This window comes from Pezoporus wallicus, unplaced genomic scaffold (assembly GCF_028554395.1).
Source record: "Pezoporus wallicus isolate ANWC-B61680 ecotype Strahan unplaced genomic scaffold, APGP_CSIRO_Pwel_v1 contig_8047, whole genome shotgun sequence".
Lineage (NCBI taxonomy): Eukaryota > Metazoa > Chordata > Aves > Psittaciformes > Psittacidae > Pezoporus > Pezoporus wallicus.
Window position 1 is genome coordinate 444,072 of NW_026639548.1, and position 12,786 is coordinate 456,857.

Sequence of the window (12,786 nt, forward strand, 5' to 3'; positions counted from 1 at the left end):
TAGCAGCCCCCCACCGAGGCTGGACGAGCTTTGCAGAGCTCCGGCGATGCTGAACGACCGGAGAAAGGGACAGTGCCCGCTGGACGAGACGCCTAGCAAAGGCGGCCTCTGGTTTTAGGCCCTTTTGGCGTGCAGGAGAGGGGATAACGCCGTTTACAGCACTGAGCCGTGCCACCCGCTCCCTCGGCTTTGCTCTGCCGCTGTCGGGTTCCCCCGTCGCGGGGTAGCCAGGGCTGGTTTCACTCTGCTGTCGTCTCAGCTCTTATTTGGCGCTGCTCACACGTGGGGGTGCGGGAACGGGCCGGCGGGGTCTCAGGGGTCATGGGGCCCGAGGGCCGGCTGGCAACGATTCCTGGAGACCACTAAGTCGCGACCCCGCCGGGCAGGCTGAGGGGCTCATCCGTGCCCGGGCTGTCCTCGACGTAGCGCTGCTTCCAGCTGGGGCTTTTACCTAAGGAGCAGGGAAAGAGAAAGGGATAAAGCTAGGAAACGGTGAGGGCAAGAAAGTCAAGGGCAGCAACCTCGACTCTGCTGGGGTGCTGGGTTGGGTTTTTTTTCTTAATTTTCAAGGAAGGGGAAATTTTGTTTCCTCCTGGGGCAGAGGCTGCCCAGAACCGGGCACACCTCTGGGAAGAAGATGATGCCTGTTCACATCAGCCCTTGAACTCCGTGAGGCGGCTTGCAACTCGCGCCAGCGGCTCTTCGCTTTCCTCCGATATTGCCCCGAGGTCTCCTAACGAAATCCATTCCCCTCCTCCCTGTATTGCCGCCAGGTAAGCAGCGTGGGTCAGCATTGGAACACTCTTCTGTTTGGCATGTCCCTGAGCTCAGGGTAGAAAATGCCCTGGCCGGGAACCCCGGTGCCAGCAACAGCAGAGAAACAAAACACCGATCGTGTCACGCTCTGCCCTTATGCCGTTAGCTGCAGGAACATATGCTCAAATATGTAAGAGTAGTCTAGATTTTTCTCTGCAAATATTTTTACCACATCCAAAGATAATATTTCAACAAGAATCAAGCCCCGCAGGCTACAGACAGGGCAGCTATATATAACCCGCTTGCTCACTCCGACTCTCCGCGCATCGCTCGGGTTATGCAACCCCCATCGCGGCGGTAGCCACCGGCGCTCCTCACGGCTCCGCCCGCCCCATCGGGGCATATCCCCCGGGACCTCAGTGCAGCCACCCGCCCGGAGGGACCGGCACCGGGACTGGGACCGGCACCGGGACTGGGACCAGCACCCGGACTGGGACCGGGGCCGGGCCGGGCCGGCAGGGCTCGCCCAGCGCCGATGTGGAGGAAGGGCCCGGGGGACGCCGCAGCGCTCCGAAGGGTCGGTGCCGGGCGGTGAGTAGCACCTCACCCTCGCCAGGACAGGGCGGGGAACCGGGAAAGCTGTCCACGGTAGCCAGGGGAGAGCGGCCCCCGGTCCAGGCGGGCCGTGCAGGTGCTGCCGGCAGAGAGGGCTCTCACGCCGGGCCGGACAAACCCTCGCCGGCCGCCCCGCCGTTGCTTTCCGTTTTCTCCGCTTTTTTTTTGGCGAAGGAAATGCTCCAACGCCCGCGGGTGCTTTGATGGTTTGGTGGCTCGGGACTGGAGGGTCACATCCTGCCCCGGCGAGACGGCACCTGCGCCCGCAGCGCGCCCCGACGTGCCCGGCGCTGCGGCCGCTCGGACTGCGAGTCCCCGGGTCGAGCCGGGGCAGCCTGCGGCACCGTGGTGGATAAGGGCTGGAGGAAGGGAGCAATCCTCCCTCTCGGTGCCGGACATCCGCAGCGTGATTCCGGGCTCGGCTCGGCTCGGCTGCCCTCGGCTTTTCCCTTCCCTTCCCGTCGGCCGGTTCCCGGTGCCGTGATTGACACCATCGACCCCTCCGCCCGCCCCGAAGCACATCCCATCCCTCCCCGCCGGCAGCTCGCCGTGCCCGGGAGGCGGGGAAGGGCCTCCCCAGCCCTTTGACACCGTCTCGGCAGAAGTTTCACTTCGCTTTCGCCGCTGCCGCCGCCGCTTCTGCAGGCAAACACCCCCGGCTTCCATGTGACGCCTCCCAGCCACTGAATGGGGGAAAGCGCCTATAAGGGAGACACTTTCCCTACGTGCTGGAGAAAAGGAGGGGACGGGGGGGGGGGGCAGAAGCAGGAGGTGGTGGCTAGGGGGAAGGGAAAATAGAAAAATAATAAATCGCAGGGAACGAAGTTGAGGGAAGAGAAACCGGCACCCTGGGGAAGAAATTCGTGGGGATATTTATTTATTCACCCCCCTATCCGGACCCCTCTCCCTGACAGGGATCGATCCAGCCGTTGCAGTGCTCGGTGCTGGCTGCAAAGGGGCCCGGGGAAATTTCTTGCTCCCCAACGCCCTTCCCGGGGGGGATACCGAGGCTTTAGATTGTTTTCTGGTGTGGGTTTTTGGTTGTTTTGGGTTTTTTTTAAGGTTCCCTCCCCCCGTCTGGAAGGAGGGGGGTCTCTCTCGCACCTCCCTGGATGGTGTGGTAGAAAGGAGGGGAGTGAGGTGGTGGGAGGGGGGGCTCGTGGTGGGAGGCTGTCGCGGCTGCTGCTCCTGCATTGGTGTCTCCCCTATGGACGAAAACAGCCCTCTGTCTCCCAAGGCAAATGCTTTCAGTATCGCCTCTCTGATTTCAGTCGCCGCTGCCGCCGAGCAAGCAGGGAAGGGAGCGCTGGAGGAGCGGCGCGGCGGCCGCAGCGCGCCCGCCCGCCCCGGCTGCCGCCCGCAGAAGATGCACTTCAGCACCGTCACCAGGGATATGGAAGGTGAGCGCTGCGCTCGGCCCCCCATGGCCGCGGGTCGGGATCCCGGCCACTGCGTCCCGGGCAGTTTCTACGCGTCCCGGCCCCGCGGCCGGGCCAAGGGGAATGCACAGAGCGCGGCCTGCCCGCGGTGCCGGCCAGAGGGGTTTTGCCGGGCCCCCTCAGCCTTCCTATGGAGAACGAGGCTCTGCCCGTACCCCAGTGGCGGCTTCCGACGGCTCTACCGCTTGGATCCGAGTCCCCTCGGAGGTTCTGGAGCATCCCCCGACTGTGCCGGCCGTGCCCAGGGCAGCGGCAGGCCGGGGCTCGGCTCCCGCCGGCTCTGTAGCTGCTGTCCGGCCTGGGAACTGCGGCGTAAATAACTCGAGAGACCCTCAGGACCTCGAGGAGCCCTTCAGCATCGGAGGGGACCCGAAGGAACCGTCCGATCCCCGGGACGGCCTGTCATGCCCCGCAGGGCCCGCTCAAGCAGGCGCCCAAGGGCTGCTCGGCCGGGGCCGTTCCGGCGCTCCTTGGCGCGGACCCGAAGCTTTGCTCTGGTCCTGACTGTTCCCCCTCTCTCTCCCGGGGATGGAAAGGGGGGGGAATTGCCACTCGAGGTCTACCTGTTCCCTGTCAGCCGTGGCACCAGAGCGAGGGACGTTACCTGCAGCACGGCAGCTACACGGAAATAAGAACCGGTTTCTGTCTGAGTTCCCCCTCCTCGGGGGGGGGGGGGGGGGGGGGGGGGGGGGGGGGGGGGGGGGGGGGGGGAGGATGATAGGGGAGAAGCCGTGTCTGGGGAAGTTTGCTTTGTCCCAAATCGTGTGCAGCAAGGGAGGCCTTCTGCAGAGATCGCACGGGCTCTGCACCGCCGCGGCTCTTGGCAGATCTCTGGGGTTTGCAAAGGGGAAAAAAGAAAAAGAAAAAAAAAAAAAGAAAAAAAAAAAGAGCCGAGGCAGGCAGCGGGAGCAGCGAGCTCCCCGCCTGCCCCGGGGGGAGCGGGGCTGGGGCCAAGCAAAGCGGAAAGGGGGAGGCGCCCCGCTGGGCTGGGCGCAGGGCAGGAGAGGAGGCGGAGGGCACCCCGCGGAGCCGGCCGGAGGCGGGGGCCGCACGGAGCGGCGCGGAGCTGGGGGGGAAGCGGGAGCCGGAGCGGAGCCCTGACCGCCTGTTTTTGGAATGATTTCAGCTATCTCCAGCCCCTGGCTCACCCAGCTGTCCCATTTTTGCGATGTTGCAGCTTTCACGGCCAACAGCCTGAGCAGCCTGAACGCCTCCGGGGGGTACCACCTCTCCCCTTCCCCGGGGGACCCGTACGGACAGCATGAGCCACCGCACTACGAGCCCTGCACGGCTCAGCAGCATCCGCACCCGCCGCCACAGCCCCAGCACGGCTACCCCTTCGGCGGGGCGGCGGCGGCGGCAGCCGGGGCCAATCCGCCGCCCCCAGGCCCCGAGCCGCCCGAGGGCGCCGGGGGAGCTGCCGCGGGGCCGGCCGCCGTCTCGGGTTGCTCCGCGGGGTCGGCCACCGCGGCTAAGGCGCCGGTGAAGAAGAACCCGAAGGTGGCCAACGTGAGCGTCCAGTTGGAGATGAAGGCGCTGTGGGACGAGTTCAACCAACTGGGCACCGAGATGATCGTCACCAAGGCCGGCAGGTCAGTGCGGAGCCTCTGAGCAGCCCGGTTCTCCACCCGCTCCCTCCGGCCCCGGGCACCCTGGCACGCCGGGGCGGTTGAATTCACGGTTCGGGGGAAAATCGAGGCTGGACAAGGGCGAGCTGCGGGGCGGGTCTGCCCGGCGGTTGCAGACATTTTATTCTAGCGCTTCTCCCGGGGCGAAACCTGCGAGCTCTTGCGGGTCGAAGGCCTTGGGTGCTGCGGGGAGGAACGCGCGGCTCCTGCAGGCTGGAGGCGAAGGTGTGCGTGATGCGGCCCGATTCGGGGAGCCGCGGCGTGCGCTCCGCCGCCGGCTTTCACATCCGCTGAAAAGGGCGCTGTGCTCCTCCGGGAGCTTTCGACTTTCGGTTACCCCACACGAGACTTAGATCCGTGTTTGCGGAGAACGCTGTGCTCCCGGGGCGGAAAGCGACGGCACGGGGCGGGGAGGAAAAGTCAACAAACCAACCCGTGCGGTACCTGTAATTTTTAGCACGGGCAGAGCTTTTCCCGCCGGCGGGGAAGCAAACAGACCCTCATTCTGCACCTTGAAACGTCTTCCAGGACTGTTGCATTTCCCAGCTCTTCCGTAACGAGCCAGGCTGTACCCGGCTCTCCTCGGCCCTGCTCCGGACGCTCGGCTCAGCTAGCTGGGACCCCGCTCCCGGCCAGGGAACAAAGGAAGCGGTCGATGCGATCGCGTTAGAAATCAGCAAAACTTGTGGGGGAGAAGCCCCAGTCACTGTTAATTACTGCATTTAGCTGCAGTCTCCGGGAAGCACCCTGGCCGCGCCTGCTTGGGCAAAGCTGCGGAGCTTTCACCGCGCGGGCTCCGGGCAAACGCTGCCTTAGGGGGGAGCAAGCGCGTTGCTCGGGTCTCTTCCCTTGGTTTAAAATGATCCGGGGCGGGGGGGAGGGAAGAAAAACTATCAAATCCCGCGGTGCCGGCTCGCACTGAGCAGTGGGAGACCCGGGCGCTGCTGCAGCTCAGCCGCCGCGGAGAAGGGCGCAGCGATGCCGGTTGGGCTCCGCTCCGAACGGGCCCAGAGCAAGCGCTGACCGCCGCCGTGCTCTCCCGCTTTCCCTCCAGCGGTTTTGAGGGTCCCGAAGGTGCATAAAATGAAATGTTTCTGTATATGCGCAGAGTGGGGGTGTTGGTTTGGCTTTTAATTAGCAATTTACTAAAGTCCTCGTGGTACCGGGCGGAGGGGCTGGCGCGGCGGTGCGGGATCCCGGGCGTGATTTCCCTCAGCCGGTGCCTGCCCCGGCGCCGGGCTGCGCAGCCCGCTGTCTCCGGCCGCGGCCCTTGGGCCCGGCGCCGGGATCGGCGCTGCTTTCCTTAGCGGAAAAGGTCGTTGAGGCTCCAGGCGGAGGCTCTCTGCAAACAGGAGCTCTTCGATCTGGCTTTCTTGGCTCTCCCGGGACAGTGAAAACATTGCAAATATCCCACTCCAAAAAGGCTCGGAAATGAACCAGCTCGATTTGAATGAGAGGCTTTTTCCCGCTTCTCTTATTTTCTGACACCGTCAGAGATCCAGAGAGGGGGGTAAAAACAGGGGAAACCGGGGTGAAACCAGAAGGAAAAGAAGGGCTCAGCGAAAGCGCTGCGAAGCATGTTCTCTCCCAGCTCCTCTGGCCTGGCCCTGCTGTTTGTCTAGGTGTCTTATCATCTCGGGTTGTTTGTTTTAAAACTAAGTTTTAAAACAAGAAACACCGGAACTAGAGCTAATGGGAGCTTTTATACCTTTAAAAATAATAACAGAGGGAGCAATTGAAAACGTCCGTCAGAGTTTGTTAAAGCGTTGCAGGGAGGGAGGCGCAGCACCCGATCCAGCTGATGCCCGGCAGTGCCGGGCCTGGGCTTGAAGGTGCTGCGGGGCCAGAGCCCGCTGCCCATAGCCCTGGCAAGCAGCTTGTCCTCGGTGTAGAGCAACGGCACACAACCAAAAAAGCTCCGGGAAGAGGCACGGCGGGTCCGGCCGTGCGCCCCGAGAATGAGCCGGGGGTAGGCTCCATGTCCGGGTTTGATCCGGGTTGTTTTTACTGGGGGTGTTGGGAGTTTGGTTTTTCAACGGCTGCAAATCACCTTCCCAAAATGCCGCCCGCTGCTGCTCGCTTCGTTTCCTACTCGGGACTAGGAATGTAGCAAACAAAACCGAAGCCGTAACGAGCCCAAATGCGAGGGCGAATCCCTCCAGGGAGCCGGGGGCCAAGCCCTGTCCCCGGAGTGTGCAGAGGGAGGTGGGGTTGCCCGACCCCATCCCTTAGCCCACCCCCGATCGCATTTTCCGCGCAGCCCCTCGAAGGGATCGTGCCCTCCCTGAGCGTGGAACCCGCGCCCCCGGCTATAACCTGGGGTCTCCAGGGGCCTGCGCAAACTGAGCAGCGGGGACAGCCCTGGGGGGCGAACTGCCCTACCGGGGAGCCCCAGCACCTTCACGCTCTCATTTTGTCCCGTAAAGGTGCGTGGACAGGGAGCTCGACAAAACCGAGAGCGGTTTTCCGGGGGGATCCCCATTGCCCTCTAGTCCCTGCCCGCCGCGGAGTGTGTTTGCCCTCCGGGCTGCGGGAGGTCTCCTGCTGGCCCCAGAGACCACCGTGCTGCTGTAACCGCTGCTTTAAAACGGGCACAGATTTGGGGGAGAAGTTGCAGAAGTGGGAACTCTCACATCGGCACAGGAGGTTCTAGACATGCCCCTCGGGCTGCCCGAACCTTCCAGGGCTCTGCCAGCGGCTCACCGTGGTGTGTCCGGAGATGGGGTAATGCCTTGCATCTGCCTCAAATCAGGTCAGCTGAAAAAAGGATGAGGAAACAGAGGAAATTCTTTTCACTTGTGTCTCCCCATGACAAAGGTTGTTGGTGGTACTTGTTTCCCCTTCTCCGGTGGGACGTTTTGGGTGTCCAACACAAACGGTTCTGGAGCCGGCAGGAGAGGCAGGGCCCGGCTCGTCCTGTGGGATGCTGCTGAGGGCCAGGGGACACGGCAGCCTCTCTCTCCACACTGCCCGGCAGCATCTGTCTTTTTCTCCCATTCTGGCCGGCGGTTCCTGCGGGGGGGGTCGAACATTGCAACCGGGCAGGAATCAGGGTAGCAGGAGGTGGGAGGACTTGGGAGGTTGTGGGGCTCCCGTTCACAGCACCCCCGGTCAGGGAGGGTGCGAGTATCTGCGTCGGCCCCTCAGGGCTCCCATTGCCCCTCATCTCAGTTCTGCTCTCTCTCCCCTCTCTGTCAGGCGCATGTTCCCCACCTTCCAGGTGAAGATATTCGGGATGGACCCTATGGCTGACTACATGCTCCTCATGGATTTCGTCCCTGTGGACGACAAGCGATACCGGTAAGCAGCAAGCTGCCCATCCCGTGGCTCTCAGCGCTATGGGAGCTGGAGGGCCGCTGCTCACTTCCTGTACCCTCGGGGCTCGTGGATGCGCTTCTGGGCCCGACACATGTCGGTGTGAGTCGGGGAGAAGACGTGGGGTGTGCCTGCCCCGGGGTCTGTTTCACACCATTACGAGTTTGGGACCGGGAGGGGCTCGGCTGTACTGGGCACAGACCCGTGGGGCCTCCTCGGCTTTCTCACAATGCCTGCGGCCGGACCGGGCAGGAGCTGCCTTGTTTTTCCCAGAAAAACCCTCCCAGTCCTGCTGCTCCACGTCTTCACCCGGCAAAAGCCTTTTGCTCCCTAATGAATATTCCCCGGTGGTTCTCGAGTGCTGTAGCCTCTCGGCTGGGGCCGGTGGCTCGGCAGGACTGTACCGTGCTTACCAGGGAGCTCACTGGGTGCTTGGGCGAAGAGAGTAGGGTTTGTGCAAAGGGCATGGGCCATCTGAGCCACAAAACCCTGGCCCTTGTTTCCAGCGTCAGTGTGGGAAGGCCTTGGAAGCTGGGGACTCGCAAGGCAGCGATGGGGTCTGGTTTGGCACCCCTTTCGTTTGAAGACAGTGAAAGGCGCATTATGTTTTTAGCTTCAGATCAGGACGCCGAGCAGGCAGCCGTGTAGGAATCGCAGGGTCCGATATATAAATATTTAGACAGATATCCAAATTCTCAGGGCGTCCTAGAAATGTTTGCTTGTCAAGGGAAGTGGGATATATAACATCCAATTGAGTATATCTTTAAAAAGTAATGTTTCTGCTCAAGTCCGATGGTGTCTAATTCCCCCTGTGCAAACACTGGCTTTTAAAGTAAACACGTGTATAGAAGATTGGTTTCTCTGTTTTAAACGTTACTGTTTAATATGTTCTTTGAAAGAATGAAACAAGGCTGCTAAACTCTGGACCTGCTATTAATCTACACATACCTTTCCAGTCTTCACTTAAAGCCAGAATATTACTGTATAGAGGGCTCCCTTTCACCCTTTAAATTTTTTTTTAGAGGAAGGGGGAGCTTGTGTGGCTTCTCTTCCAAATCTGTGCAGGTAGCTATAAATTTCCTCCACCCTGCAGATTTTTATCCTGCCAGTTCCATTAGCGACCTGCTAAACTATTAATTCTCCCCTCAACGAGTCTGGCTATGGAGAACTCACTCGCTGCCGTAGGACACGAAGGGACAGGAGGGACTGGGATGGGGGACACCCCCCCCCGGACGGATCCTGCTCGGCCTCGGTGTGCTTGGTGGGAGCCGCTGGACCCCGTCTGAGGGTGCGTTCTCCCCCCGGCAGGTACGCCTTCCACAGCTCCTCCTGGCTGGTGGCCGGCAAAGCCGACCCCGCCACCCCCGGGAGGGTGCACTACCACCCCGATTCCCCGGCGAAAGGGGCTCAGTGGATGAAGCAGATCGTTTCGTTCGATAAGCTCAAACTGACCAACAATTTGCTGGATGACAACGGGCATGTAAGTGTTGCCGGGCGACACTGCACAGACGCCCCGTGCCGTGGTTCCCGTGGAGTGTCCCTGCCCGCACCCCCCACCCCCCGGGTAGGGTAGCCGGCAGGGCCGGGGGCTGCGCTCTCCTCTCTCCATGCTCCGCCTGAATCAGTTATTGTCTCCTTGCTCGTTTTATCATTCAGATCATTTTGAACTCCATGCACAGATACCAGCCGCGTTTTCACGTGGTCTACGTGGACCCCCGGAAAGACAGCGAGAAATACGCGGAGGAGAACTTCAAAACCTTCGTCTTCGAGGAGACGCGCTTCACAGCCGTGACCGCCTACCAGAACCACCGAGTGAGGAGGCAGTGGGGCTCGGGGCAACCGAAAACAGGGGTTGGGGTCGCCGCGGAGATACCGCTGGTGCAGGCGCACCCTGCTCCGGGCTGCGGGAGTACGGCGGGGCGGGATTCCAGCCGCCTCCTCCCCGCTTGCTAAACCCTATTCCGATAGTCGGGGAGCTAAACTGAGCTCTGCGTCGCTGCACACCGAGGAAGTGATGTGAGCTGCAGCCCCACCGCTGGCTCCCCCCCGCCCGAGGGGAGCTCATTACCCGAGGCTGGAGCTAGTTGGGAAACTACAGGCTTCCCGCTGCGAAATGTCACTCTCAATTTGTTAGGATAAATGTGCGATTTTACTTCTCTAAGCTCGTAGCGGTCAGTTCCTCCCTAGAATACAATTACATGTTTAAAAAACGAAACGAAACAAAACAACCCACCCCCCCAATTTGATGCGGATTTCTGGGCAGCAGTTAATCCAATTGCTTCTTTAAATCGCATCAGTGTAACGTAAAGAGCAGAAATCCCATCCGCGAGAGCAAATACGGATTCAAAGCAGGGGCTTTTCAGTGCTGCTCTCAGCCGCCTCGCTCCTCTCTGGGGCCGCAGCTGGTGCCACCCTCTGCCGCGGCTCCCGCGCATCGGCCCGGGATCTCCCGGGGTTCCTGCCGGGGCCAGAGCACGGCTGTGCCTTTAAGGGGCTTCGGAGTCCCTCCCGGCTGGCATTTGCTGATGGCTCCGGACAGCTGCTCTTTCTCTCCTGCTTTCTATCAGTTTGACCTCTAAGGCTGGAACTGTCACTGAGGGGCTTAAAGTTTGTTTTTCAACCCATTCCGGAAACTCACAATCGCTTACTTTATCCATGGATTTACTTAAATATAGAAAATGTCCTGCCTTCTCCAGTCGAATTAAATAAATACATAAGTATGAGTTATCCAGTAATTTGTCTTAGCTGCTCCAGTGGTGACCCATATAATGTGGCATTTTCTTACAAGTGCATTTACACAGCCCTTGCAGCCAATGCAGTCACCTTTCACCTTGAACTCCTATTAGATAATGTCCTAGCCAGCGTTTTCTAACAGAGGGAAAGTACATGCCTGTGCTCTGTGGCAGAACATATCCAGCTCCCAATTCCAGCTCAGGAGCATGCTTGTTGTTTGACCGGGGCCCTGTGTATGCCACTTTGAGACATTTCCCTGCTTCTCCCTACAGATCACACAGCTGAAGATCGCCAGCAACCCTTTCGCCAAGGGATTCAGAGACTGTGACCCTGAGGACTGGTAAGGCTTTGTCTTTATTGACTGTCACTACACCCCACATTTAGCCCCAGTTCTGCATGCACCTGCCCAGCTCACATCTGCACAAGGCTTGTGTGGAAGCTCAGGGGATGCAGCGCCCCATTTGCCAGCTGCAGCTCACAGCAGCAGCACGCCAAGTGCTCATTCTGTTGCACTGTTGGTATCACTTCTCCCTTTATTCTTCCAGGCCCAGGAATCACAGGCCAGGGGCCCTGCCTCTCATGAGTGCTTTTGCCAGATCCCGGAATCCGGTCTCTTCCCCGGCACACCAGAATGGGACAGAGAAAGGTGAGAGCCCGCAATGGCCTGGCCAGCCTGTCACCCGGGACCACAGCGCGTGCATGCTCAGGGCCAGCCCTGCTTACCATGCCAGTGTACTGCTGCCTGCAACGGGCACACCTACAGTGCTAATGAGCTTTGCAGCACCACCTATTTTATTTAACAAAAATAGCCACCTTCGTAGCCTAATTCATTTGCCCTAAGTCTAAAAGACTCACAGCTGTTGTGCGTAAGCAACTTTGCTGCTTTAAAACACACCACCCTCTTCCTTTAGTGTCTCTGACTTTTTGGCAGCAAGCTCAGCTTTTCAGGCAGGGATGCAGCGATGGCCACTGGCTCTCCTCTCAATGCCCTTTTGACGTGCCCCAGCAGCACATTCAGGACCGACCCTCTCCCATTCAGGAGCTTCAGTCAGGTCGAACAGCACCTCTGCCCATTGACTCCTTTTCCATTACGGAGAGCAAACAACTGCAGAGACAACCAAGGGCCTTTCTTCCAACACACTCCAGGCCTGCAAAATAAAGGGAAGTCTGTATTTGTTTAGTGTTACACAATTGCAAAAATTTCAGGCGTGTACCAGCTTGTCAGTCAATTCAGCTCCATTTATCTCAGTCAGAAGGTCCTGTCCCACAAGCCCCGGTTCCTGCTGCATGCCGCTGCGCACTCCGCTCGTTGCGAGCCTCGCTTTTACGGTCGCGCACCGCTTTTCCGTGTATTGAAGCGAGCCGCTGCGCGGTGGCGCTGACGCTGTGTGCTCCCGCAGATGCTGCCGAGAGCCGGCGGGAGTTCGAGCGGGAGGCGGCCGGCGGGACGGCGCTGCACGCCGAGGCCGCGCACCAGCAGCTCATGTCCCGCGTGCTCAGCCCCGCGCTGCCGGGCGGCGGCGGCGGCCTGGTGCCCCTGGGCGGTGCGGGCGGCGGCCGGCCCAGCCCTCCCCACCACGAACTGCGCCTGGAGCCCGCCGCCTCGGAGCCGCTCCACCACCATCCCTACAAGTACCCGCCGGCGGCGGCCGCCGCCTATGACCACTACCTGGGGGCGAAGAGCCGGCCCGCGCCTTACCCCCTCCCCAGCATCCGCGGGCACAGCTACCACCACCACCACCACCATCACCACCACCACATGAACGCGGCGGCCGCCAACATGTACTCGTCGTCCGGCGCGCCCGCCAGCTACGACTACGGGCCCAGATAACGGGGCCGCCGGCGGCGCGAGAGACTGGCAGCGCCCGCGCCTTCCGCGACCGTTACCGTCCTTTCCCCCCCTTCCCGCCTTTCCCCCTCTCCCCGCCTCACGAGTGAGCTGATAGGCCAGCCTGTCCTCATCGACACCCGCAGAGACCAATCGCAGGAAGCCGGAGCCGCCGTCCCGCTCCCCACCCGTCGGCGGGCCGCGAGGCGGTGTGTGGTGAGGGGCCGGGTGCTGCCCGCCGCGGTGTGACCCCGCAGCTGCACTTTGATAAATGAAGCCATATGTCGTTCTGTATCTCCATCCTACCCCCGCGCCTCCGTTGTGGTGCCCCCGAGCGCGCCGGACACCGAGCACGGCGAGCAGCAGCGGTGAGGTGACTCGCCCCCTGCTCCCTCACCCGCCGGCTCTTTCGATGGAGGTTTGGTGTTGCCGCCAGTTTTGGCAGTGCCACGGGTGTTTCCCAGCCCAGCGG

The 12,786-nt window shown here is 61.1% G+C and overlaps 1 protein-coding gene across 5 annotated transcripts; it reads left to right on the forward strand.

The window, feature by feature from the left end:
* The first annotated feature begins 481 nt into the window (after positions 1-481).
* TBX1 (T-box transcription factor 1) lies at positions 482-12,317 on the forward strand. 5 transcript variants are annotated; one of them, XM_057414862.1, is made up of 9 exons: positions 482-773; positions 2,643-2,771; positions 3,937-4,402; positions 7,637-7,738; positions 9,062-9,233; positions 9,410-9,565; positions 10,759-10,826; positions 11,032-11,132; positions 11,887-12,317. In XM_057414862.1, exons 2-9 carry the CDS (start codon positions 2,738-2,740, stop codon positions 12,315-12,317), a joined length of 1,530 nt encoding a protein of 509 aa, XP_057270845.1. In that variant the 5' UTR covers positions 482-773; positions 2,643-2,737. The 5 variants fall into 5 exon arrangements, with proteins under 5 accessions (XP_057270845.1, XP_057270842.1, XP_057270847.1 ...); XM_057414859.1 differs by lacking the exon at positions 482-773 and having other exon boundaries at positions 2,232-2,771; XM_057414860.1 differs by lacking the exon at positions 482-773 and having other exon boundaries at positions 2,508-2,771; positions 3,988-4,402.
* The last annotated feature ends 469 nt before the right edge of the window (positions 12,318-12,786 follow it).

Bases quoted from the DNA above. Each gene is read 5' to 3' on its own strand.
- TBX1 (XM_057414859.1), top strand. From the start codon at position 2,579: ATGGACGAAAACAGCCCTCTGTCTCCCAAGGCAAATGCTTTCAGTATC. The intron at 9,234-9,409 runs GTAAGTGTTGCC...TTTATCATTCAG, and splicing joins TGCTGGATGACAACGGGCAT to ATCATTTTGAACTCCATGCA. The intron at 10,827-11,031 runs GTAAGGCTTTGT...TTATTCTTCCAG, and splicing joins GACTGTGACCCTGAGGACTG to GCCCAGGAATCACAGGCCAG.